The 25,919-nt window shown below is 57.5% G+C and overlaps 1 protein-coding gene across 1 annotated transcript; it reads right to left on the bottom strand.

The window, feature by feature from the left end:
• Positions 1 to 7,429: 7,429 nt before the first annotated feature.
• OLFM2 (olfactomedin 2) lies at positions 7,430 to 25,036 on the bottom strand. Its single transcript, XM_069881604.1, has 6 exons — positions 24,887 to 25,036; positions 18,396 to 18,545; positions 15,083 to 15,238; positions 12,136 to 12,355; positions 11,471 to 11,577; positions 7,430 to 8,289 (listed from the first exon to the last, which is right to left on the bottom strand). Exons 1-6 carry the CDS (start codon positions 25,022 to 25,024, stop codon positions 7,612 to 7,614), a joined length of 1,449 nt encoding a protein of 482 aa, XP_069737705.1. The 5' UTR covers positions 25,025 to 25,036; the 3' UTR covers positions 7,430 to 7,611.
• Positions 25,037 to 25,919: the final 883 nt, after the last annotated feature.

Below are 25,919 nucleotides of genomic sequence, written 5' to 3' on the forward strand. Positions count from 1 at the left end.
CTTCTGGAAGAAGGAGGAGGAGGAGGAAGCACCTCAAGATCCAAGCAGAATCTGCTCCCTGAGCCAAACCATGAGGAGCTGCTGCCTGCAGAGCTCCTAAAATAGGCTCGTCCTGGCCCACCTGGGGATGGGAGGAGCTGGGAGGCTCGGAGGAGATGGGGAGGAGACCCGGAGAGAGGTGGGGTGGGTGAGGGTGGAGAAGAGGAGGCTCCAGGGCGACCTTAGAGCATCTTCCAGCGTGGAAAGAGGCTCCAGGAAAGCTGGGGAGGGGGCTCTTGGTCAGGGAGTGCAGGGATTGGGCTGAGGGGAATGGGTTTGAGCTGCAAGAGGGGAGATTGAGGCGAGATTTTAGGGTGAAATGTCCTCCTGGGAGGGCGGGGAGACCCTTCTTGGCCCCGAGAAGTGGTGGATGCTCCATCCCTGGAGATGCTGAAGTCCAGGTCGGATGGGATTTGGAGTCCCAGACCCAGTGGGAGGTTTCCCTGCTCGTAGAAGGGATGGAACTGGATGGACTTTGAGATTCCTTCCAACCCAAACCATCCCAGGGCTCTATGAGTGAGAGGAAGAGGCTCTCCATGAGCTGGTTGGGCTTGTTTTGTGGGGAGTTACTGATTTTTAAGCCAACCTGGACTTCGACACCTCTAGGGACGTGCCCAGCGAGGCAGCATCTCCTCCGAAACCATCTCTCTCCTCCATCATCTGCAGCCCAGAAGGCCCCGTGATGCCAAAAAGCTCATTTAAATGAACTTAATTTGAGTCTTTGGCATCGCTAATTGAGCTGGGCTGCTCCTACCTCCTCCCTTTGCTGAGGTTGGGAGCACTCAGAAGGCGCATGAGCCGCTCCGGATGAAAAACGAAGGGGAAATATATAAATATATAAATATATAAAAAGATAAATGGGTTCTAATTGGTGTAATGGGGGCTAATTTGTTTTTCCGAAGCCGCTTTTCTCTCCCTGACCCGGGGAAATCGGCATCGCGTGAAAAATCCCTCCAGCAAGCGAACGAGCCGGCTCCTCGGCAGCTTTATGGATCCCACCTGCCCCCAGCTCCTCGTTAAATCAAAGCGGAGATAGCGCAGGAATTAAACTGTCAGGATAACGCACGCCGCGAGCCGCGGGGAAGCAGCAGCATCCGCGCTCCCGCGCCGGGGGGGATGGATTTATGGGGGTTATCCCCCACCGCTCGCCCTCCCGGGGTGGAGGAGAAGAGGGTTGGGATGGAAACGCTCTCGGATGCAATTTCCCAGCAGCGTCAGAGTTATCGATGCTGCACGAGCCACCTCGGAGCATCAATTATTGTCGAATCTACAGCATCGTTTCAGCGCTGGATGAACCTCCTTGAGGTTGGAGAAGCCTTCTTGGCTCGTCCAACCCAACGCTCCCAGGTCACAGCCCCGAGTGCCGCATCTCCACGGGTTTTGAGCCTCTCCAAGGACGGGGACGCACCCCCAGACCACCCAACCGTGTCCCCAAGAGCAACATCTCCTCAAGTTTTGAGCTTCTCCAGGGATGGAGACACCACCGGTGCCCTGAGAAGCCGCTTCCAACCCTTCAAAACTCTTCCCATGAAGGAATTTTTCCCCATATCCAACCTAAACCTCTCCTGGTGCAGCTTGAGGCTCATCCCATGGCTTGTTCCTTGGGAGAAGAGCCCAGCAGCCGCCTCACCACAACCTCCTTTCTGGGAGCTGCTCAGAGCGATGAGGTCTCCCCTCCAGCCTCCTCTTCTCCAGGTTCCTCAGACACAATCCCTGAGCTCCAAACCCTTCCCAGCTCCGTTCTTCTTCTTCTCCAGATGTTCTCCAGCCCCTCTTGGAGCGAGGGACCTGAAACTGAACCCAGGATTCCAGATGTGGCCTCAGCAGCTCCAAATCCAGGGGGACGATCCCTTCCCTGCTCCTACCGGCCACCCCATGGATGATCCGAGCCAAGATATTGGTGGCCACCTGGCTACCTGGGCTTGTGTTCAGCTTCTCTTGACCAGTTTATCCCATTGCCTGCATCACTTTCCCATGAAAAAAACCCAAATCCCTCATCCACGTTCATCCCTGGTTTGGAAAATCAGGACTATCCATTCCAGCTGTGCAAACGAGTCGTTAGGAGCCATTCTAGAATCCTAGAAATCATTATAAATCGATAATTAATTGGATTTGGGAGGTTCGCATGGGGTTCAAAGTGAAATTTCCTGCGGGATGGGGAGGGGGAATCATCCTCCCAGGTGATTTCTTAATAATAAACCAATAAATACGAAAGCGCCTCTCAATTTCTTAATAAAAGGGATCAATTAATCCTCGTCGATTTAATTCGGCTCCCAGGCAAGGAGGAAAAGTCGCGGGTTCAAAAAAAATTTAAAATCTCAATTTTTAAATTAGTTCATTAACAGCTGAGCATCTATTATTTATTGGTTTAATTTCCAATTATTGCTGCGATACTGGCTGGGGTCGTCATGGCAACAGGATGCTTTGATTAGCCTGAGATAATTAATTAAAGATGAAGAAAAATGGGGGGGTTGTTTGGTCTGGGGTGGGGTTTATAGGTGAATTTTGTAGCTGGGGTTGGGGTTGCTGGATCCGAGCTGGGAGAATCCATGAGGAGCCCTGAGATTTGGGAGCAAATATCGCTCAAAAAAAGCGAAATCAGGCAAAATAAAATAAAAAAAAAAATAAATCTGGATCTCATCTGGATTCCCACCCCGCAGCGAAGCAAAAATTCAGCTGCAGCTCATAAATAAATCCCTCTCCTACCTAAGAGAAGTTTTATTCCGGGCTCGGTTCGGGGGATGCAGGTTCCAAATGGGGAAAAAAATATAAAAAATGCAAATTTCCCCTGATTTAGCCTTAATCTCATATTAAATTGGGGGATTTGGGGGTCTCTGCCCCCTCTGGGAGCTCAGGGAGGCTCAGCTGGACCCCAAAGCCCCTAAACCTGATGCTCCTTGTGCCTCGAGAGCTGAGAGGGCTGTAAAATATCTCTAGATAACGCACATATATATATTATATCCAATAATTCTATATTATAGATATGATTTTTATCTATTATAGCTGGTATTTATATATTTTAGATACAATTTTTATACATTCAAGCCAATATTTCTATATTATAAGCAGGATTTCTACATATTACAGCTGATACATACATTATAGAGAAGATTTTTACCTGTTTTATCTACTATTTTGATATTATAGATAAGATTTTTACCTATTACAGCTAATATTTCTATATTCTATGTGAGTTTTCTGTATTGTAGCCAATATTTCCATATTCTATATGAGATTTTTCGCTATTGTAGCCAATATTTATATATATATATTTATATGTATATATATAAGATTTTTACCTATTAGAACCAATATTTCTGTATTATAGACAAGCTTTCTATATATTATAGCTAATATATATATTATAGATAAGATTTCTATTTATAAGAGCTTATATTTATATATTATAGGTAAGATTTCTATTTATAAGAGCTTATATTTATATATTATGGATAAGATTTTTATACGTTACAGCCAATACATCTATTTTAGGGAACAGATTCCTATATATTATAGCTAATATATAAATTATAGGTAAGATTTCTGTAGAGAAGAGCTTATATTTATATATTCTAGATAAGATTTCTGTATAGAAGAGCTTATATTTATATATTATACCTAAGATTTCTATACATTACAGCAAATACATTTATTTTATGGATCGGATTCCTATATATTATAGCTAATATATATATTATAGATAAGATTTCTGTATAGAATAGCTCATATTTATATATTATAGGTAAGATTTCTATTTATAAGAGCTCATATTTATATACTATGGATAAGATTTCTATACGCTACAGCCAATACATCTATTTTATGGATCGGATTCCTATCTATTAAGCCACTAACAGCGGGATCAGGGCTAGAATTCCAGCTTTTTCTCCCTTTCCAGCCCCGCTGCCCGCTTCCCTCCCATAAATAAACCCCAATTATTGAGCTCCCGCTGGTTTATTTTCACTCGTGCGGGGGGTCAGTCCCCACGGGGCCGTGACGGCGGCGGACGCACCAACCAGCGCTGCACAAACCACGATTCCTGCCGTATTCCCAGCTCCGGGGGCGGATTCGCTGACGCTGGATGACGAAGCGACTTCTTAACGAGGGAGATGGAGCTGAGCGAGTCCCACTGGGATCCCCCAGGGCTGGGAACCCAGCAGCAGGTCCCCTCTAGCTTCTTCTCCTAGGATCTGGGCATCCCAAGCATTGGGAACATCCCTAATAATCCAGAATTTCCTTTTTTAACGCCGTCCAAGCGATTCGGAGCCACCAGCATCCTCAGCTCGAGGGCTGCATCCCTGAGTTATTAACAAGAGGGCTGGGGACCAGGCGGATCCCACCAGGTCCATTAGATCCTTCTGGAGGACCTGAGCATCCCGGGCATGGGGCAAACCCCAAATATCTTGGAAAAAAAACCCTTTTTAGCTCCATCTGGATGAGCTGCGGCCACCAGCATCCCCAGTTGGAGTGCAGCATCCCCACCTTGTGAACAGGAGGGATCCCAAGTTGGAATCCATCCTCACCTCTTTAGGACCCCGTGTTGGGTGCATCTCAAATACTTCGGAAATCTCATTTTTTAACGAGCCGCAGCCGCCAGCATCCCCAGCTCCAGCCCCGCATCCCCCTCCTCCTCCTCCTCCCACTCTCTGGCTCCATCCCCAGCCGGGATCGGAGCTGAATAACCAATTCTCCTCCTGTTAGGGCTGAAGCTTCATGTGAATTCCAATAAGCTGGAAAAACCCAGCCTGCAGGATGAGTGATTCCGGGCAAAGCTCTTTTCCAGAAGAGTTTCTACATGTGTAAGGTTATTAAGTGCCCTGGGTTATTTCTTTTTTTCCCACCCCCCCTCTCCTTCTTCCTTTTGTGGCTTAATAAATAGCCGCACAGAGGAAAAAAACATCATTTCTCTTCTTTCCCTGAGCTGTCGGCTCCGACCGAACGTGCCTCCGAGTGCAGCTGCACTGCAGCACTCGCTGCAGAGCCGGGAAGGGGGCTCCAGGTCCATCCCGGGGTCCCCCTTTGGAGGGTTAGGGATGCAGGGAATCGTGGAATCATGGAATCATCAGCTTGGAAAGGACCCACGGGATCATCGAGTCCAACCATCCCCATCAATCACTAACCCACGGCCCTCAGCTCCTCTTCTTCTCCAGCCCCCTCCCCAGCTTCGTTGGGGATGGGATCGGGATGGAGATAGGGAAGGGGATGGGGATGGGATTGGATGGGGATGGGAGGCGAGGAGATGGGATTGGGATGGAAATAGGGAAGGGGATGGGGATGGGATTCGATGGGGATGAAGGTGGAGAGGGGCTGGGAGGTGAGAGGATGGGATTGGGATGGAGATAGAGAAGGAGATGGGGATGGGATTTGATGGGGCTGAAGGTGGAGAGGGGATGGGAGGTGAGGAGGTGGGATTAGGATGGAGACAGAGAAGGGGATGGGGATGGGATTCGATGGGGCTGAAGATGGAGAGAGGATGGGAGGTGAGGAGATGGGATTAGGATGGAAATAGAGAAGGAGATGGGGATGGGATTCGATGGGGATGGGAGGTGAGGAGATGGGATCGGGATGGAGATAGGGAAGGGGATGGGATTCGATGGGGATGAAGGTGGAGAGAGGATGGGAGGTGAGGGGATGGGATTGGGATGGAGATAGGGAAGGAGATGAGATCGGGATGGGGATAAAGAAGGAGATGGGGGTGGGATTCGATGAGGATGAAGGCGAAGAGGGGTGAGATCCCAGCTCTCCTGACACGCAGTCAGCAGCCATGCTGCAGTCTGAGCCTGGCTTAATGTCCCAATCCCCAGGTCGCTTGGATACGGCGTCTACCAAGCTGGAGAGCCTTTTTTGCGGCCTTAATTCCTAAATAACGGTGGCAGGAAGGCTGCTTGGAGCCCGCAGGCGTGCGACGTCCCATCGCTCACCCCTTGCAGGGTGCAAAACCCTCCGTCCTCCTCCTCCTCCTCACCTGGCTCTGCTCAATGACCATCCTCCGCGTGCCAGGATCTGCTCTTGGCCACCATCCCGCACGAGCTTCCTCCAGCAAATTAAACTCCCTGCGTGAGCGAAACTCAAGCCGCGGCGTGAAAAAGCGGTTTGGCTGCTCTCGCCCTTCGCATCCCGCTTGCAGGGGCTGAGACGCGCCCGTTGGAGCTCGCGGCACGGGGTTGAATCGCTCCCCTCCTGCTAAGATTTGGAGACAAAGCTGGAAAATTAGGGATGAGCTTCAGAAGATGCTCCCGGTGCAGGGAGGGAGCCCAGAACCCAAACCCAGAGGCACCGCGACACGACCCCATCACCCAGATGGTGTTTGGGGCCAAGATGCTTCTCTGAGTTCTCTGAGTGCAGGATGATGCTCGGCAGAGGGGCCACATGAGGGTCTTCTCCTCGCCCAGGTCCTCTCGATGACCTCCCAGCCCCAACAAGCTCATTGGAGAGACCCCAGTTTCCCAGCACCCCAAAAATTCATCACACAAGGTGGGATGAGGGTGTTGTTGAGATGCAGCATCGCTCCGAACCTGCTCCTCCAGGTCCCAAGCAGCTGGTGGGACCAGCAGGGATGTTCCTCTTGCTCCCCACTCCTCTCCTGAGAGGAGAATCCACCTGAGAAGATGCTACCTGGTCTGATTTCATGCTCTTCACCCAGGCACCAGCTCCACCCCTCCACACCTCCTCTCTTCTTTCATTCTCCTCCACATCTCCTTCATCCCATCTCCTCCATTCTTTCCATCGTTTCCACTATTTCTAGTCCCCTTCCACCACTTCTCCATCCCTCCCATCTCCTCCAGCTTCTATAGACCTTCCACATCTCCTCCAACCCTGCTCTATCCCATCTCCTCCACCCCTTCCACCTCCTCCCCACCTTCTAGAACCCATCCACATCTCCTCCATCCATCCACCTCTTCTCCCTCCCTCCTCATCCCTGCGCAGCATCTTTTTGCTTCTCCCCAGGGCCAGGATCCTGCTCCCCGAGCCCCTCTGGATGCTCATTTCGGAGCGAGCCACCACCGTGCAGCCTTTTTCCCCCCTTCCGGGCTCCGCTCCCCCCTCGCTCGCCGCAGCCGCACGATAATTTCCTTTCCCTTCCTCCTCGCTTCGCCCAGCCCTGCTGCAATTTCCCCAGCGCCGCACCCCCATGCATTAAACATGCTCATAAACAACATCCCTGAGCGCCGGAGCAGCTGGAGGAGAGAATCGGAGACAACATCCAGCTCCTGGCATCCTCCAGATGGAGGATGGAGGAAGAGGGGGGGAAACCGAGTCACCGAGCGACGCGAAAACACCAACGGGAGCCCCATCCGACGGCTAAGAGACCGGTTTTATTTGCCATCAGAATAAAGATGGACATTAAAAAGGAAACTCAAAAGAAAAACCCGACCCAAGGCAGCTCAGATGAAGGCAGAATTGATCCATGCGCCATGAACCGCGGGGAGAAACCAAAAAATATCAAAAAAATAAGCATCAAAGAGGAGGAGGAGGAGGAGAAGGAGGCTCCATCCCCTCGCGAGAGAGAACGGCTGAGGCTGACGTGTAGAAAAAAATAAAAGAGCCGAGGAGGGGAGAGCGGAGAGTGGGTCACAGCTCTCCCGAGGTCTTTATGACGTGGAAGAGCGTGACGTTGTAGATGACCTGGTGGCCGTTGTTCCAGGTGTAGAGCACCCTCTCCCGCGGGTTGTAGTCCAGCATGGATATGTGGGAATACTGGTTGTGGAAGGGAATATCCGTGTACTCGTAGCTGGAAGTGTTTGTGTAGTAGGCGAAATAGATCTTGGCGCCGGCCAGGTGGGAGTTGGTGACGTAGAGCGTCCCGCAGATCATGAAGGACTCGCCGGCGCTTCGTTTCGGGTAGCCCGTGTCCCACGAGCGCAGGATCTCCAAGGTCTGAGGGTCCACCCGGCTCACCACGATGTTCCCGGCGTTCTGGTTGGTGGTGTAGACGGCCCACAAGCCGCTCTCGTCCACCATGAAGTCGATGTCGGAGAAGCCGCCCCAGGAATAGGGGAAGGTGTTGTTGTAGCCGGCGCCAGCCAAGCTGCGTTGAACCAAGACGCTACGGGAGCGGAAATGGTACTTGACGGCGATGTTGCTCTGGTATTTGTTGTAGTAGAGGGACCCGTTGAAGACCACGTGGCCCGTGCCGGCCCAGGGATGCGGCAGGAGGTGCTGCACGAAGTTCTGCCCCGTCACGAAGTCGTTCAAGGTGCGAAACTCCAGGACGCGGCGACCCTTGTAGTAACCGTCCATGTACCAAACCTGTGAGTGTGGAAGATGCTCAAGCGAAACGAGGTCCCCGGCAAGACCGACTCATAGAATCAGAGAATCACCAGGTTGGAAAGGACCCACCGGATCATGAGTCCAACCATCCCCATCGATCACTAACCCGTGTCCCTCAGCTCCTCTTCTCCTCCAGCCCCCTCCCCGGCTTCGTTGCTCTTCTCTGCACTCGCTCCAGAGCCTCCACATCCTCGTGTCCCACCAACCCCCCCAGGTCCTTCTCCTCCAGGCCCTTTCCAGCCAGACTCCTCCTAGGCTGGAGCTGCCCAGGGTCGTTGTGCCCCAAGGTCCTGCTCCAACCTCATCCCCTTGGTCTCAGCCCGTGGATCCAACCAGCTCAGATCCCTCTGGAGAACCTCAAACCCTCCAGCAGATCCACCCAGCTCAGTGTCACCCCCAAACTCTCTCAGGGAGCCCTCGATGCCTCCATCCAGGTCGTGGATAAAGACATTGACCAGGACCCAGCACGGAGCCCTGGGGACACCGCGTGGAACTGGCCTCCAGCTGGAGTTAACTCCATCTCCCCCACCTCTCTGGGCCCTCCACACAACCAGTTTTCCACCCAGGAGCGCGTCGGCCTCTCCAGGCCCGAGGTGACAGTTTCCTCCCAGGACAGACGGACACGAGCCTCCCCCAGCACATGCCACCACTCACACTTCTGCCTCGTGTGAGGACGCCAAAATTTTCAGGCTTCCCCTCTCTTTTCTGCTCTTTCTGAAGACCACGAGCTCGGCTGATTGTTAATAAGAGGGCGTTCTTCGTTAGAAACACCCAGACTGATTGAATTCTCAGCGGAGGAAGCTCCTGCTCAGCCTCCCACCCCAGCAGCCCCGTTTCCATCATTAGAACTTGGCAGAGCTCCACGGAGGGAGGACGTGCCCCACGCTCAACGCAGCAGAGGTGGTTGAAAACCCCTCCTGGAGGTGCTGAAGAGCAGGTTGGATGGAGCTTGGAGCAACCTGACCTGCTGGGAGGTGTCCCTGCTCGTGGCTGGGGGCTTGGAACTGGATGGGCTTGGAGATCCCTTCCGATCCAACCCCAAGGAGCACTCAGCGAGGTTCTAGGAGCCCAGGGAGCACGGAGAGAGGTGCAAGGAGCCCAGGGAGCATGGAGAGAGGTGCAAGGAGCCCAGGGAGCACGGAGAGAGGTTCTAGGACCCCAGGGAACGGAGAGAGGTGCAAGGACCGCAGGGAGCACGGAGAGAGGTGCACGGAGCCCAAGGAGCACGGAGAGAGGTTCTAGGACCCCAGGGAGCACGGAGAGAGGTGCAAGGAGCCCAGGGAGCACGGAGAGAGGTGCAAGGAGCCCAGGGAGCATGGAGAGAGGTGCAAGGAGCCCAGGGAGCACGGAGAGAGGTTCTAGGACCCCAGGGAACGGAGAGAGGTGCAAGGACCGCAGGGAGCACGGAGAGAGGTGCACGGAGCCCAAGGAGCACGGAGAGAGGTTCTAGGACCCCAGGGAGCACGGAGAGAGGTGCAAGGAGCCCAGGGAGCATGGAGAGAGGTGCAAGGAGCCCAGGGAGCACGGAGAGAGGTGCAAGGAGCCCAGGGAGCATGGAGAGAGGTGCAAGGACCCCAGGGAGCATGGAGAGAGGTGCAAGGAGCCCAGGGAGCACGGAGAGAGGTGCAAGGAGCCCAGGGAGCACGGAGAGAGGTGCAAGGAGCCCAGGGAGCACGGAGAGAGATGAAAGGAGCCCAGGGAGCACGGAGAGAGGTGCAAGGAGCCCAGGGAGCACGGAGAGAGGTGCAAGGAGCCCAGGGAGCACGGAGAGAGGTGCAAGGAGCCCAGGGAGCACGGAGAGAGGTGCAAGGAGCCCAGGGAGCACGGAGAGAGGTGCAAGGAGCCCAGGGAGCACGGAGAGAGGTGCAAGGAGCCCAGGGAGCACGGAGAGAGGTACAAGGAGCCCAGGGAGCACGGAGAGAGGTGCAAGGAGCCCAGGGAGCACGGAGAGAGGTGCAAGGAGCCCAGGGAGCACGGAGAGAGGTTCTAGGACCCCAGGGAGCACGGAGAGAGGTGCAAGGAGCCCAGGGAGCACGGAGAGAGGTGCAAGGAGCCCAGGGAGCACGGAGAGAGGTGCAAGGAGCCCAGGGAGCACGGAGAGAGGTGCAAGGAGCCCAGGGAGCACGGAGAGAGGTGCAAGGAGCCCAGGGAGCACGGAGAGAGGTGCAAGGAGCCCAGGGAGCACGGAGAGAGGTGCAAGGAGCCCAGGGAGCACGGAGAGAGGTTCTAGGACCCCAGGGAGCACGGAGAGAGGTGCAAGGAGCCCAGGGAGCACGGAGAGAGGTGCAAGGAGCCCAGGGAGCACGGAGAGAGGTGCAAGGAGCCCAGGGAGCACGGAGAGAGGTTCTAGGACCCCAGGGAGCACGGAGAGAGGTGCAAGGAGCCCAGGGAGCACGGAGAGAGGTGCAAGGAGCCCAGGGAGCACGGAGAGAGGTGCAAGGACCGCAGGGAGCACGGAGAGAGGTGCAAGGAGCCCAGGGAGCACGGAGAGAGGTGCAAGGACCGCAGGGAGCACGGAGAGAGGTTCTAGGATCCCAGGGAGCACGGAGAGAGGTGCAAGGAGCCCAGGGAGCACGGAGAGAGGTGCAAGGACCGCAGGGAGCACGGAGAGAGGTGCAAGGAGCCCAGGGAGCACGGAGAGAGGTGCAAGGAGCCCAGGGAGCACGGAGAGAGGTGCAAGGACCGCAGGGAGCATGGAGAGAGGTGCAAGGAGCCCAGGGAGCACGGAGAGAGGTGCAAGGAGCCCAGGGAGCACGGAGAGAGGTGCAAGGAGCCCAGGGAGCACGGAGAGAGGTGCAAGGAGCCCAGGGAGCACGGAGAGAGGTGAAAGGAGCCCAGGGAGCACGGAGAGAGGTGCAAGGAGCCCAGGGAGCACGGAGAGAGGTGCAAGGACCGCAGGGAGCACGGAGAGAGGTGCAAGGAGCCCAGGGAGCACGGAGAGAGGTGCAAGGAGCCCAGGGAGCATGGAGAGAGGTGCAAGGAGCCCAGGGAGCACGCAGCGAGATACAAGGAGCCCAGGGAGCACACAGCAAGGGAGCTGCCACCTGCAAAATTTGCCTCTGCTCTGGCCTAGGAGGGTTTCTAGGGGAAATATCCCCAAAAGAGCCTCTCAGGAGGCTCAGGAAGCCCAGACGGATCCTCCATCCCTGCATCCACTCACCCGGCTGTCAGCACTGGGCGTCATCGTGTCCGTCATCCACGACCCGAAGCGGGAGCCCGAAGCTCGGATGGTGATGGGGTTGCTGACACCCGTCAGCTTCCCGCAGCCTGGGAGGAGAGGGGGAAAAGGAAGAAGAATTTGGAGTTAGAGGGGGGCATCCAGGACCCACCACCCAGCTCCCTGGGATCCCACGGGCATCGCGCTCCAAGCGAGGAGGAACCGGGGCTCCCCGTCACCCCAGGGATCAGGGTAGGGAGTTCCAGGAGGAACCAGGACCCCCCATCACCCCAGGGATGTCTCAGAGCATCAGGATGGGGAGTTCCAGGAGGAACCAGGACTCCCCACCACCCCAGGGACGAGGACAGGGGAGCAGGAAAGATGATGTTTAAGGAAAAGTCATTTCAGGGCTCTGGAGGCTATTTCAGAGCAAGGAAAAGCAGCTTTTGCGTGGGGTCCAGCCACACCAGCATCCCGGTGATGATATTATTATTATTCGGAAGATATCAGCAGTGCAGCAAAATAACCAGGAGGCTCCAGCACGTGGGCAGAGCTCACGGCAGCTGCAGGTTTGGGTTTTCCAAGCTGGAAAACGGCATCTTCTGGGATGGAGGGGGCTCTCGGGGAGCTGGGCGCCCTCCTGTATCGGGAATCGAGGGGGCTCGTACCCAGTTTCTGCATGCAGGCGTGCAGCCGCGCCTCCAGCACCAGCACCCGCTGCTGCAGCTCCTCGTAGTCGTAGGCTCCCATCTCCTCCTGGATGGCCAGCAAGCTCCCGGAGAGGTTCCTCACCTCCTCCTTGAGGTGGACGATGAGCCGCGTGTCCGACTTGTACTGATCCAGCACCGGCAGCAGCGGCAGCAGCTCCGTCATCTTGTCCTTGAGCTCCTGGCCAAGACGAAAAGAACCAAACCCCCCCCCTTTAAATTAAGCTGGTGGTGTTTGTCCCTGCGCCTGTTGTCTGTCTGTCCATCCATCTGCCTTCCCGCACACCCTCGTTAGCACAGCGGAGATTAGCTCTGTTCCCTGGGTTGGTAATTAATAATAACAATTACGAGGCTTTGCCTCTTCCAGGCGCTTGGGGAGCGGGAGCTAATGAATTGGCTGCAGACGATGCTGTCGTCTCGCTCTGCGGAGCAGGATCCAGGCAGGATCCGACCCCTCCCTGCGTGAAATCGCCCCCCTCCCAGGCCAGCCTGGAGCAGTAAGGATGCTTCGCACAGGAGGGATGCAGGAGGATGCAGGGAGAGGGGAATGAGAGCAACAGGCAGAGCCCTACGTCAAGTTCGGGGTTTTAAAGTCTCCAAGGAGACAATTAAGAGGCCTGGAAGGACTCGGGTAACAGCTGAGCAGGTCCCACGGGGATGCTCAGCTCTGGGAACCCCACAGGGATGCTCAGCCCCTGGATCACTGCAAGGGTGCTCAGCTCTGGGATCCCTGCAGAGATTCTCATCTCCACGACCCCCAAAGGGATGCTCAGCTCTGGGATCCCTGCAGGGATTCTCATCTCCATGACCCCCAAAAGGATGCTCAGCTCCGGGAACCCCACAGGGATGCTCAGCTCTGGGATCCCTGCAGGGATTCTCATTCCCAGGACCCCCACAGGGATGCTCATCCCTGGGATCCCTACAGGGATGCTCATTCCCAGGAACCCCACAGGGATGCTCAGCTCTGGGACCCCCCCCCCCAAGGATTCCCAGCCCTGGGAACCCCCCCAGGGATGCTCATCCCAGGATCCCCGCAAGGATTCTCATCCCCAGGATCCCCAGAAGGATGCTCAGCTCTGGGATCAGTGCAGGGATGCTCATCCCTAGGAACCCCAAAGGGAAACTTAGCTCCGGGAACCCCACAGGGATGCTCAGCTCTGGGATCCCTGAAGGGATCCTCATCCCCAGGAACCCCCCAGGGATTCCCAGTCCTGGGAAACCCCCAGGGATGCTCACCCCAGGATCCCTGCAAGGATTCTCATCCCCAGGATCCCCACAGGGATGCTCATCCCCAGGATCCCCACAGGGATGCTCAGCTCTGGGACCCCCACAGGGATGCTCAGCTCTGGGACCCCCACAGGGATGCTCAGCTCTGGGACCCCCCTAAGGATGCTCAGCCCCAGGATCCCTGCAAGGATGCTCAGCCCCAGGATCCCTGCAGAGATTCTCATCCCCGGGACCCCAAAAGGATGCTCATCCCCACGAGCCGTGCCCGCTCCTGCCAGCCTCGTGCCAGCCCCCACGTCTGCACATCAAGCAGGCGCTGTGGGAAGCGCGACAGCGAGCTGGCCCTGGCTGAAGCTGCTCCGACCAGTCTCCTTCGCTCAAGGACGCTGGAAACCCAACCCCAGCACCTCCATCCCTCCCCAAGCCCCCTCTCGCCACCCCATGGCTCGGCTGGTTTTCTGGGGAGCAAACCCAGCTCCCCAGCCCCTTTCCTCCCTCCTCATTTTTCACGTCAGGGGGACATGACGGGGCCAGGTCCCCGTGTCTCGATGCGATGGTGTCCCCAGCGCAGGGCTCAGCGCCTCCCGCTGCGCTCAAACCATTTGCTGCAGCTCGGGTGGTTAATCAATGTCTCGTCTCCGGCCACCCCAGCATCCTCCAACCTGCTCCCGCGCCAAGAACCAGACGCTCCCGAGACAGAGAAACGCTCTTCAGCTGTCAGGACGGAGCCTAAAGGCTCCCGAAATAAAACTGCGGCCGCGGCGGGTGGTGGGATTTCTCGGGGGCTGCGGAGCTGCTGCTGCTGCAGCGACTCGCAGGCTGCATCGATCGGCTGGAGACCGCGGCGTCGCTGGCAAGAGTCGCCTTTTCTTTAATTAAAGGTGTTGATTTGCAGCCAGATGGGCTGGGAACTGGCCGCCGGCGCTGTCCTGCCCTCCTAGAGCAGGCGGGGAGGCAGCAGGATGCGGCCCTGGGATGGCTCGGTGCCTTCTCCCAGTGCCCAGCGCGGTTGGAAACCCTCTCCTGATGCTCAGTCCATGGGGCACCTCAAGGATGCTCAGCCCCAGGAGCACCACGGGGATGGTCGGACACCCAGAACAACCCAGGGATGCTCAGTTCCAGGAACACCGTGGGGATGGTTGGACTTCCAGACCACCCCAGGGATGGTTGGACACCCAGATCACCCCAGGGATGCTCAGCTCTTGCACCACTGCAGAGATGTTTGGCCACCGAGACCACCCCAGGGATGCTCGGACACCCAGATCAACCCAGGGATGGTTGGACACCCAGATCACCACGTGGATGCTCAGCTCCTGGACCACCGTAAGGATGGTTGGACATCCAGACCACCACGAGGATGGTTGGACACCCAGATCACCCCAGGGATGCTCAGCTCCTGGACCACTGCAGAGATGTTTGGCCACCGAGACCACCCCAGGGATGCTCGGACACCCAGATCTCCACAAGGATGCTCAGCTCCTGGACCACCGTAAGGATGGTTGGACATCCAGACCACCCCAGGAATGGTTGGACACCCAGATCACAGGGATGCTCAGCTCCTGGACCACCCAGACCACCACCAGCAGGACCCTTCCCAGGGTTCCCATCCCCCTTGTAGCTTCAGGCAACCCCGGGGAGGGCAGCCAAACCCGGCAAGAGACACGGAGGGGCACGGGCTCACCTGGAAGCTCCTGGCATTGAGGCTCTTCTGGCTCTCAGCTGCCACCTTCAGCCTGGAGTCCAAGCCCTTCATCAGGGTCTCGGTGTTGCGCACGTACTGGAGATCCCGGTAGGTCCGGAGGTCCAGCACCTCCATGGACTGGGAGATGTTCTGTACCTGCATGGGGGGACAGGGAGCTGGGGTGATAAAGCCCTTGGTCTAATTAACACAGCCCCAAGCTGCTAACGAAGAGGCCCGAGGCAGGGGAATCGGGACTGGGGAGGAAGAGAGGGGATGAGGAAAGCAGAGTAGCCTCCAGGACCACCACAGGGATCCTTGGCCCTGGACCACTGCGAGGATGCTCATCTCTTGGACCACAGCAGGGATGCTCAGCTCTGGGACCACCACACAGAAACTCATCTCCAGGACCTCCACAGGGATCCTTGGCCCTGGACCACTGCGAGGATGCTCATCTCTTGGACCACAGCAGGGATGCTCAGCTCCGGGATCACCACAGGGATGCTCAGCTCTGGGACCACCACACAGAAACTCATCTCTAGGACCTCCACAGAGACATTTGGCCCTGGACCACTGCAAGGATGCTCATCTTCTGGACCACAGCATGGATGCTCAGCTCCGGGATCACCACAGGGATCCTTGGCCCTGGACCACTGTGAAGATGCTTATCTTTTGGACCATAGTAGGGATGCTCAGCTCCGGGATCACCACAGAGATACTTGGCCCTGGACCACCACACAGAAGCTCATTTCTTGGACCACCACAGGGATGTTTGGCCCTGGACCACTGCAAGGATGCTTATCTCTAGGACCACCACAGGGATGCTCATCTCTTGGACCACTGTAGGGATGCTCAGCTCTGGGATCACCACAGGGATCCTTGGCCCTGGACCACTGCGAGGATTCTCATCTTTTGGACCACAGCAGGGATGTTCATCTCTAGGACCACCACACAGAAACTCATCTCTAGGACCTCCACAGAGATATTTGGCCCTGGACCACTGCGAGGATGCTCACCTTTTGGACCACAGCAGGGATGCTCATCTCCGGGACCACCACACAGAGACCCATCTCTAGGACCTCCACAGAGATATTTGGCCCTGGACCACTGCAAGGATGCTTATCTCTAGGACCACCACAGGGATGCTCAGCTCTTGGACCACTGTAGGGAGGGATGCTCAGCTCCAGGATCACCACAGGGATCCTTGGCCCTGGACCACTGCGAGGATGCTCATCTCTTGGACCACTCTAGGGATGTTCAGCTCCAGGATCACCACAGGGATCCGTGGCCCTGGACCACTGCGAGGATGCTCATCTCTTGGACCACAGCAGGGATGCTCAGCTCCGGGATCACCACAGGGATCCTTGGCCCTGGACCACTGCAAAGATGCTCATCTCTTGGACCACTCTAGGGATGTTCAGCTCCAGGATCACCACAGGGATGCTCATCTCTAGGACCTCCACAGAGATATTTGGCCCTGGACCACTGCGAGGATGCTCATCTCTAGGACCACCACCCAACCACTCCATCCCGGACCCACCACCAGGATGCTCCACGCCCCCCCCCGAGCCCCGGCAGCCCCCATCCCGCTGTTCCTACCCCCGGGAGCCGCTCCCCGCTCGTTTATGGAAACGCTTGCGAGAAAACTCTCCCCCCTGCAGCTTTAATGGGTAAAATAACGCGTTTACTCATCCTGCTTCAGCTGCTATTTGTTTTTTTAAACCACCCGAGCGCTCATTTCCCAGCCTGCTCCCCGAGCTTTTCATTCTTTAATTCCAGCTGCCGCAGCCGGCGACGTTATTTCGTTTCCACGCTTTTTCAAACGATGCGAACGTGGCCGCGATCCTCAAACTCTTATTTATTTATTAGCACCAGCCCCGCTGGTATTTACGGCTCCGTCGCTGCCTCGGAAAGGAGCTGCTAATAAAAGTTTAATGGGGTTTGCGGGCGGCTCGTGGAAAAACCAGGGGGGAAATTAAATGAGCTGCTGAGGTGCACGGGGAGGAGAAGGGAAACGGAGCCCGCGGGGACGGGGTCGGAGACGCTGATCTCGTCGTGGGAAACCAAAGATTCCACACAGGGAACGGCCCAGGCTCCAAAAAACATCGATTCATGGGAGGGGTTGGGTTGGAAGGGACCTCAAAGCCCGTTCGTATCCAAAACCGACACCTCCCACTGAATCAGGGGCTCCAAGCTCCATCCAACGTGGCCTTCAACACCTCCAGGGATGGAGCAGCCACCACTTCTCAGGTCCTGGACCTCCCCAGCCCTCCCAGGAGAACGTTTCTCCCCAAGATCTCATCTCAATCTCCCCTCTTCCAGCTCAAAACCGCTCCTCTTCATCCTATCCCTGATCAAAAGCCCCTCCTCAGCTTTTCTGGAGCCCCTTTCCGTATGAGAAGCTGCTCTAAGGTCTCCATAGAGCTTTCTCCAGGCTGAACAACCCCAACTCTCCCAGCTTTGTCCTCAGATGGGAGGTTCTCCAGCCCTCACATCATCTCTGTGGCCTCCTCTGGCCTCGCTCCACCAGCTCCACGTCCTTCCCATGCTGAGGATTCCAAAACTGGACCCAGAACTCCAGGTTTTGTCTCTCCAGAGTGGAGCAGAGGGACAAAATCCCCTCCCAACCCTGCTGGTCCCACGGCTTTGGATGCAGCCCAGGATACCTTTGGCTTTCCAGGCTACAAGTCAAGCTTCTCCTCCAGCACCTCAAGTCCTGCTCCTCAGGGCTGCTCCCAACCCATTTTCCATCCAGCCTCTGGTTGTACTTGGACCCAAGCGCAGGATCTTGCTCTTGTTGAACCTCATGAGGTTCAACCTCATGGAGAAGGTCCATCCAGGTCCCTCTGGATGCCTTCTCATCCCTCCTTTGGCTCCTGGCGCTGCACGCTTGGGATTTACCTCCGGGCTGGTTTCACCCCGGAGGATGCATCGTAGGTTTGGTTTGAGCGGTGCTGGTGGCACCAACGAGGGGTGGTGACACGGTGACACCTTTCCAGCCACCCTCATGGCTTAGTGTGACCTCTGCTCTTTGCAGAGGGATGTGGGAGCTCGAAGGAGGCTCGTGGGAGCATGAAAGAGCCTCATGGGAGCAAACAGCAGCTCTTCGCACCCCGATATTCCACAAGGAAGGAGACGTAGGTCTCAAGATGCCACCAAGAAGGGGACAACCCCATCGCGTCCCACCTCCGGGTGCCCTGAGGCTGGAAGGGGCTCCTCCACCAGCAAGATCCAGGCTGCTGGGCAAACTGGTGCCTCCTCCCACCCGCAAATGAACCTCTCGGGTAATTAATTAGCCGGGTTGAGCCTCACTCACCTTCTCCATGAGCTGGCGGAGCTGGTGGCTGCGCAGGTCGCGGGAACAAGAGCCCTGGACGGGGATGACGGCCGTGCAGAGGCATTTGCCGTCAGGGGCTTGCGCCGACGTGTAAACCTGCCAGCCCTCGTCCGGGCTCTGGAAAAGGGTCTGGGGGAGAGAAGAAAAGAGATATCAGGGCTCCAAAGGATTCCAGAGCCGCTCGGCGACCTTCTCCAGGCTCCCCGAAACACCCCAGGGCGGCATCGTCCTGGAGCATCCTTCCCACTCGCTGAATCCCTGGGAAGAAGCCAGGGAGGGAGCAGCAATGGGGGGTCAGGATGAGCCCAGCAAACCCTTCCTGAGCCATCCTCATCCCCATCCTCATCTTCATCCTCATCCCCATCTTCATCCCTATCCCCATCTTCATCCCTATCCCCATCTTCATCCCCATCCCCATCTTCATCCCCATCCCCAGCCCATCCCCTCTTCATCCCCATCCCCATCTTAATCTTCATCCCCATCCCCACCTTCATCTTCATCCCCATCTTAATCCCCATCCTCATCCCCATCTTCATCTCCATCCCCATCCCCATCTGGTGCCACCAGAGCCAGGAGCTGCCCCACACCCCTCCCCACGCAGCTCCCCGACACCCGTTCTCATCCCACGTTGCATTTTCTCTTCCTTTTTAGCTTTTTATCCAGGTCATTTCACTTCTCTCCCTTTTTTTTCCCCCCTCTCTTCCTTCTCCAAGACTCATTTCATCGCAGCGACCTGCTCCAAATTCAGGGGATTCAGCTTCCCAGCCGAACGCCAGCGGGATGGGGAGGAACGACGAGGCGACGCTCTTCATCACCTCCCACCCCGTCCCTCCTCTTCCTCCAGCGGATCCAGCCTCACCTTCTTTCCCACTCGGAGCTGACAAAGCAGGAATTTCCTCTGCTTCGCCCTTGGAGGGGAGCAGATCTCCGAGCCCAAAGCTCGAATTCCTTGCAATTCCAGCTCTTTTGGACCCTGATGGAGAATTTTGAGCACCCAGATGGGTTCCCCACCAGCTTTAACACCTTCAAGAAGCCAATTTTCACCTCCAACTGCGCCTTTTCCAACCAAATCCAGGCTCAGGGGTCTCTTCTCCATCCCCCAGAGCGGTGAGAACAGGGGTGGTCCCCACAGGCTCCCCCAACCCCTCAATTTCCAGCTGGATCCCACTCTTCTCACCCCAAAATATCGCAAAGAGCCGCCTCCGTAGCCCTAATCCTCCCTCCTCTTCGCTTGATTTATTCCTGCCCTACGCCGGCGTTTCATGGGTAATTCGTAATTATTAATTATGAAAAATCAGGAGCAAACTCATCGCTCTCCCAGCGCCTTCGGTGGCTAAACACCCTTCTCCAACCTCCAGCACAACGAGAATAAATTAAGTGACGGCGGCGGAAAACTCGCCCTTAAATCCCTGAGTTATTGCAGGGAGGGGAGAGCGAAATCAAAGGATTTATTCCAACCAGCTCCGGTGCAGCCCATCTGGAGGTTGGAGCATCCCGGGCCCCAAAACCTTCAGTTCTTGCCTCAAAAACCCACTGAAATAAGAGCTCAAAGCAAAAATTGGGGTCCCCACAGCAGGAAAGGTCCCCTCAGCTTCTCCAGGTACCCACGGCACAAGCATCCACGGCACGAGCACCTTCCGATCTCCCACTCCCAGGGTTCTTGGAGCATCCTGGGCCCCAAAACCTTCATTTCTTGCCCCCAAACCTTCATTTCTTGCCCCAAAACCACTGCTGAAACAAAAGAACCCAAAGCAAAGGCCGTCAGAGCATCTGCAGTCACCGAGGAACCGTTTGGCTTTGCTGGGGACCCTTCAGGCCATGGCAGAGCGGCAGGAGGCATAAATTCTTTATAGATTGCTAATGAATAATTAATGCCGGGCAGCAGCCTGCGCAGGCTGAGCTCGGAGCCACCAGTTTGGAAGCTGGAAGAGCTCCTCGGGCTCCCCGAGTGGGCTTCACGCCACCCCGAAACCCCAGGGGCCTCGGGATGCAGCAAGAGATGGATGCAGGGAAGATGGAAGCTGAGCATCCACGGGTGAGAGCCAGGAGCTGGAAGGACGGGATCTGAGGATCCAAGGGTGAGAGCCAGAAGCTGAGAAGATGGGATTTGTGCATCCCTGGGTGAAAGTCAGATCCTGGGAAGATGCTCTCCAAGCATCCATAGATGAGAGCCAGAAGACCCTGGGAAGATGGGATCTGAGCATCCCTGGGTGAGAGACAGACAATGGAAAGATGCTCTCCAAACATCCATGGGCAAGAGCCAGAAGACCCTGGGAAGATGGGATCATGGGCGAGAGCCAGGAGACCCTAGGAAAATGAGATCTGAGCATCCATGGTGAGAGCCAGATCCTGGGAAGATGCTCTCCAAACATCCATGGGTGAGAGACAGAAGACCCTGGGAAGATGGGATCTGAGCATCCATAGTGAGAGCTGAGCATCCATGGGCGAGAGCCAGAAGACCCTGGGAAGATGGGATCTGAGCATCCATGGAGAAGAACCAGAAGACCCTGGGAAGATGAGATCATGGGCAAGAGCCAGAAGACCCTGGGAAGATGGGACCTGAGCATCCATGGTGAGAGCCAGATCCTGGGAAGATGGGATCATGGGCAAGAGCCAGAAGACCCTGGGAAAATGGGATCTGAGCATCCGTAGTGAGAGCTGAGCATCCATGGAGAAGAGCCAGAAGACCCTGGGAAAATGGGATCATGGGCAAGAGCCAGAAGACCCTGGGAAGATGGGATCTGAGCATCCATGGAGAAGAGCCAGAAGACCCTGGGAAAATGGGATCATGGGCAAGAGCCAGAAGACCCTGGGAAGATGGGATCTGAGCATCCATGGTGAGAGCCAGAAGACCCTGGGAAAATGGGATCTGAGCATCCATGGGTGAGAGCCAGAAGCTTGGGAAGATGCTCTCCAAGCATCCATGGGTGAGAGCCAGAAGACCCTGGGAAGAGGGGATCTGAGCATCCATGGTGAGAGCCAGACCCTGGGAAGATGGGATCTGAGAATCCATGGGTGAGAGCCAGAACCTGGAAGATGGGATCTGAGCATCTGTGGGTAAGAGACAGATCCTGAGAAGATGGGATCTGAGCATTCATGGGCGAGAGCCAGGAGACCCTGGGAAGATGCGATCCGAGCACCCACGGGTGAGAGCCAGAAGCTGGAAGGATGGAATCTGAGCATCCAGGGGTGAGAGACACAAGCTGAGAAGATGGGATCTGAGCATCCCTGGGCGAGAGACAGAAGCTGAGAAGATGCTCTCCAAGCATCCATGGAGAAGAGCCAGGAGACCCTGGGAAGGTGGGATCCGAGCATCCCTGGTGAGAGGCAGACCCCGGGCAGCTGCTCTCCCGCAGCCGAGGAGGTTGGGGTCGCGCTGAGCGACCTGTCACGGGGCATTAATTAATTCGAGCCGCCGGCTCAGAATCTGCTGACGCCCTCGGAGAGACCGAGCGCCCCACGGGGGGGGCTGCCCCAGCCAGTCGGGGGGATCCCCCCGTCCCAGCAGGCAGAGGATACTGGGAACCCCAGTTTATGGGGACCCCCCCATTCTATCAGACAGGGGATATGGGGACCCCCCCATCCTATCAGACAGGGGATACGGGGACCCCCAGTTTATGGGGACCCCCCCATCCTATCAGAGAAGAGATATTGAGAATCCCAGTTTGTGGGAACCCCCCCATCCTATCAGAGAGGGGATACGGGGACCCCCAGTTTATGGGGACCCCCCATCCTATCAGATAGGGGATACGGGGACCCCCAGTTTATAGGGAACCCCCATCCTATCAGAGAAGAGACATTGAGAATCCCAGTTTATGGGGACCCCCCCCATCCTATTAGACAGGGGATACGGGGACCCCAGTTTATGGGGACCCCCCCCCATCCTATCAGGCAGGGGATATGGGGACCCCTAGTTTATGGGGACCCCCCCATCCTATCAGGCAGGGGATACGGGGACCCCAGTTTATGGGGACCCCCCCATCCTATCAGGCAGGGGATACGGGGACCCCCCCCATCCTATCAGACAGGGGATATGGGGACCCCAGTTTATGGGGACCCCCCCATCCTATCAGAAAGGGGATACGGGGACCCCCAGTTTATGGGGACCCCCCCCATCCTATCAGAAAGGGGATACGGGGACCCCCAGTTTATGGGGACCCCCCCATTCTATCAGAGAGGGGATATGGGGACCCCCCCCCATCCTATCAGAGAGGGGATACGGGGACCCCCAGTTTGTGGGAACCCCCCCATCCTATCAGAGAGGGGATGCGGGGACCCCAGTTTATGGGGACCCCCCCATCCTATCAGAGAGGGGATACAGGGACCCCACTTTATGGGGACCCCCCCATCCTATCAGAGAGGGGATACGGGGACCCCCAGTTTATGGGGACCCCCCATCCTATCAGAGAGGGGATATGGGGACCCCAGTTTATGGGGACCCCCCCATTCTATCAGAGAGGGGATATGGGGACCCCCCCCATCCTATCAGAGAGGGGATACGGGGACCCCCAGTTTATGGGGACCCCCCCATCCTATCAGAGAGGGGATATGGGGACCCCAGTTTATGGGGAACCCCCCATCCTATCAGAGAGGGGATATGGGGACCCTCAGTTTATGGGGACCCCCCCATCCTATCAGAGAGGGGATACTGGGACCCATCCCTGGAGATCCCAATGGATCAGCACCCCCTTAAACCGGATCAGCACCCCCAAAACCGGATCAGCACCCCCCAAAATGGATCATGCCCCCCCCCAAAAAAAAATTGGTGCTGCTGCTAGCAGAAACCCCCCATATTAGCAAGATTCCCCCCCAAAATTGGGGTGTCCCAGAAAATTCTGGCTCCCGAAGGGCTTTTCTTACGCTGCAAGGATCCTCCCCCCCCCCCCAAACCCCCTAATTATGGGGTGTCCCCCCCCCCAGCTCTGACATCACCGGCTCCCGCAGCATCACCGAGCGATTCCTGGGGTTCCCCGGTGCCTGCGGCATCCGCTGCCGCCCCCCCAAAACAACCCCCCCACCCCCAAATTGTGTGACCCCCCCCCAATTGCCCCCCCAGCCCCGTTCGCACTGAAGGGGTGACGCCGGCCAGCACCCCAAAAGCCACATAGGGAATTTGGGGGGGTCCCTGTCTTAAAGGGGGGGGATAAGGGAGATTTGGGGGTCCCTGCAAAGTGGGGGGGGTGCCCCCACATTCCCAAGATCAGCATCCCACCCCCCTTTGATGTGGGGAGATGGGGGGGATCCCCAAGATCCCCGTGATCCAGGGGGGTCCCCAAAGCTGGGAATCCTCAAAGAGGGGGGGTCCTGTGCCCAGGGGGAGGGTGGGAAAGGATGGGGGGGTCCCCATTAACAGGAGGGTCCCCAGGAAGGGGGGGGGGGGAGGATGGGGGGTCCCCAAGGATGGGGGGGGCATCAGGAGGGGGGGAGGATAGGGGGGTCCCCATGAATGGGGGGGGTCCCCAACACATCCTCTGGGGATGAAGGGAAGAGAGGGGGGTCCCCATTAACAAATGGGGGGGTCCCCACGAGGGGAGGAGGATGGGGGATCCCCATGGGGGGTGGGGAAGAGAAGGGGGGTCCTGATGTGATGAGGTTGGGGGGCGCCTAGGCAAGGTAGAGGGGGGGTCCCAGTATAATGGGGGGGTCCCCATCAACTGGGGGTGTCCAGGGGGATGCAGAGGGGGGGTCCCCATGCCTGGGAGTGAAGATAGGGGTGTCCCCACGAACTGGGGGTGCCCGGGGAGATGCAGATGGGGGGTCCCCATCCCAGGGAGGATGGAGAGAGGGGGATCCTAGTGTGATGGGGGGGTCCCCACGAACTGGGGGGGTGCAGAGGGGGGGTCCCCATGCCTGAGAGGACAGAGAGGGGAGGATCCCAGTGTGATGGGGGGGTCTCCACGAACTGGGGGTGCCCGAAGGATGCAGAGGGGGGGTCCCCATCCCAGGGAGGATCAGAAGGGGGGGGTCCCCATCAACTGGGGGTGCCCGAAGGATGCAGAGGGGGGAGTCCCCATCCCAGGGAGGATGGGAAGGGGGGGTCCCCATCAACTGGGGGTGCCCGAAGGAGGCGGGGGGGGGTCTCCATCCCAGGAAGGATGGGAAGGGGGGGGTCCCCATCAACTGGGGGTGCCTGAAGAAGGCAGAGGGGGGTCCCCATCCCAGGGAGGATGGGAAGGGGGGGTCCCCATCAACTGGGGGTGCCCGAAGGAGGCAGAGGGGGGGGGGTCCCCATCCCAGGGAGGAAGGATGGAGGGGGGAGGGACCCTAGTGAGATGGGGGGGTCCCCACAAAGCGGGGGCGCCCAGGGGGAGGGAGGGCAGCTCCCATTCCCCGCGGAGCATCCCCCGCGCTGCATCCCGAGCATCATCTCCTCCCTCCTCCTTCCTCCTCCGTTCCCCCCAGCTCCTTATCGACCCCCCCCCACTGCTCCCCCCCCCAGGTAGGGGTCCCCCCCCCCCCCCCCGACTCACGATCTTCTCGGAGGTGCCGGCTCGGGACACGCTGGTCCCGTTGAGCCCCACGAGGGAGGGGAGGGTCTGGGACATCCAGTTGGTGACCATGGCCATGGTGCTCAGCACGGCCCCGATCTTCAGCAGCGGCACCGTCATCTCTTCTCCTTCTCCGCCGCCGCATTCCCATCCCCCAGCCCCCCCCAAAACCCCCCTCGGACCCCCCCACCCTTCCCCTTCCTCCTCCTCCTCCTCCTCCACCCCCGGTTCCCGGCTCCGCACCGCGAGCTCCGCTTTATAAGCGGGGCTGGAGCCGCTGGACGGTGACGTCGGTGCCTTTAGCTCCCCCCCCTCCCCACCCCCGACCCCCCCCGGCCCCCCCTCCCCACCCCCGGCCCCCCCTCTTCCTCGTCTCCATCACCAGCAGCATCAGCATCATCCCCCCCCCCCCCCCCCCCCCCAGCCCCGCGCGCAGCAGCATCAGCCCCGGGGTGGGGGGGGTAGGACCAGTCCGGGAGGGGAGGGGGGAAGGAGCCTTGGGGACCCCCCGGAACCCCCGGCCTGGGGGGGGCAGGAGCCCAGAGATCCCTTGAGAACATCAGTTTGGGGGAGCAGAACCTCAGAGGTCCCTGGTTTGGGGGAGACACCCCCTGAGAACAGCAGTTTGGGGGAGCAGGATGCACAGAGACCCCCTGAGGACCTCAATATGGGGGAGCAGGACCCCAGAGATCCCTGGTTTGGGGGAGAGACCCCCTGAGAACCTCGGTTTGGGGGAGCAGGATCCCAGAGATCCCTGGTTTGGGGGAGCAGGACTCCCAGAGACCCCCTGAGAACCTCAATTTGGGGGAGCAGAACCCCAGAGATTCCTGGTTTGGGGGAGCAGGACCCCCAGAGGCCCCCTGAGAACCTCAGTTTGGGGGTGCAGAACACCTGGTACCCTCAGTTTGGGGGAGCAGAACTCCAGAGATCCCTGGTTTGGGGGAGCAGGACCCACAGAGGCCCCCTGAGAACCTCAGTTTGGGGGAGCAGGGCCCCCAGAGACCCCCGAGACCCT

The sequence above is a fragment of the Phaenicophaeus curvirostris genome, unplaced genomic scaffold (genome assembly GCF_032191515.1).
Source record: "Phaenicophaeus curvirostris isolate KB17595 unplaced genomic scaffold, BPBGC_Pcur_1.0 scaffold_51, whole genome shotgun sequence".
Lineage (NCBI taxonomy): Eukaryota > Metazoa > Chordata > Aves > Cuculiformes > Cuculidae > Phaenicophaeus > Phaenicophaeus curvirostris.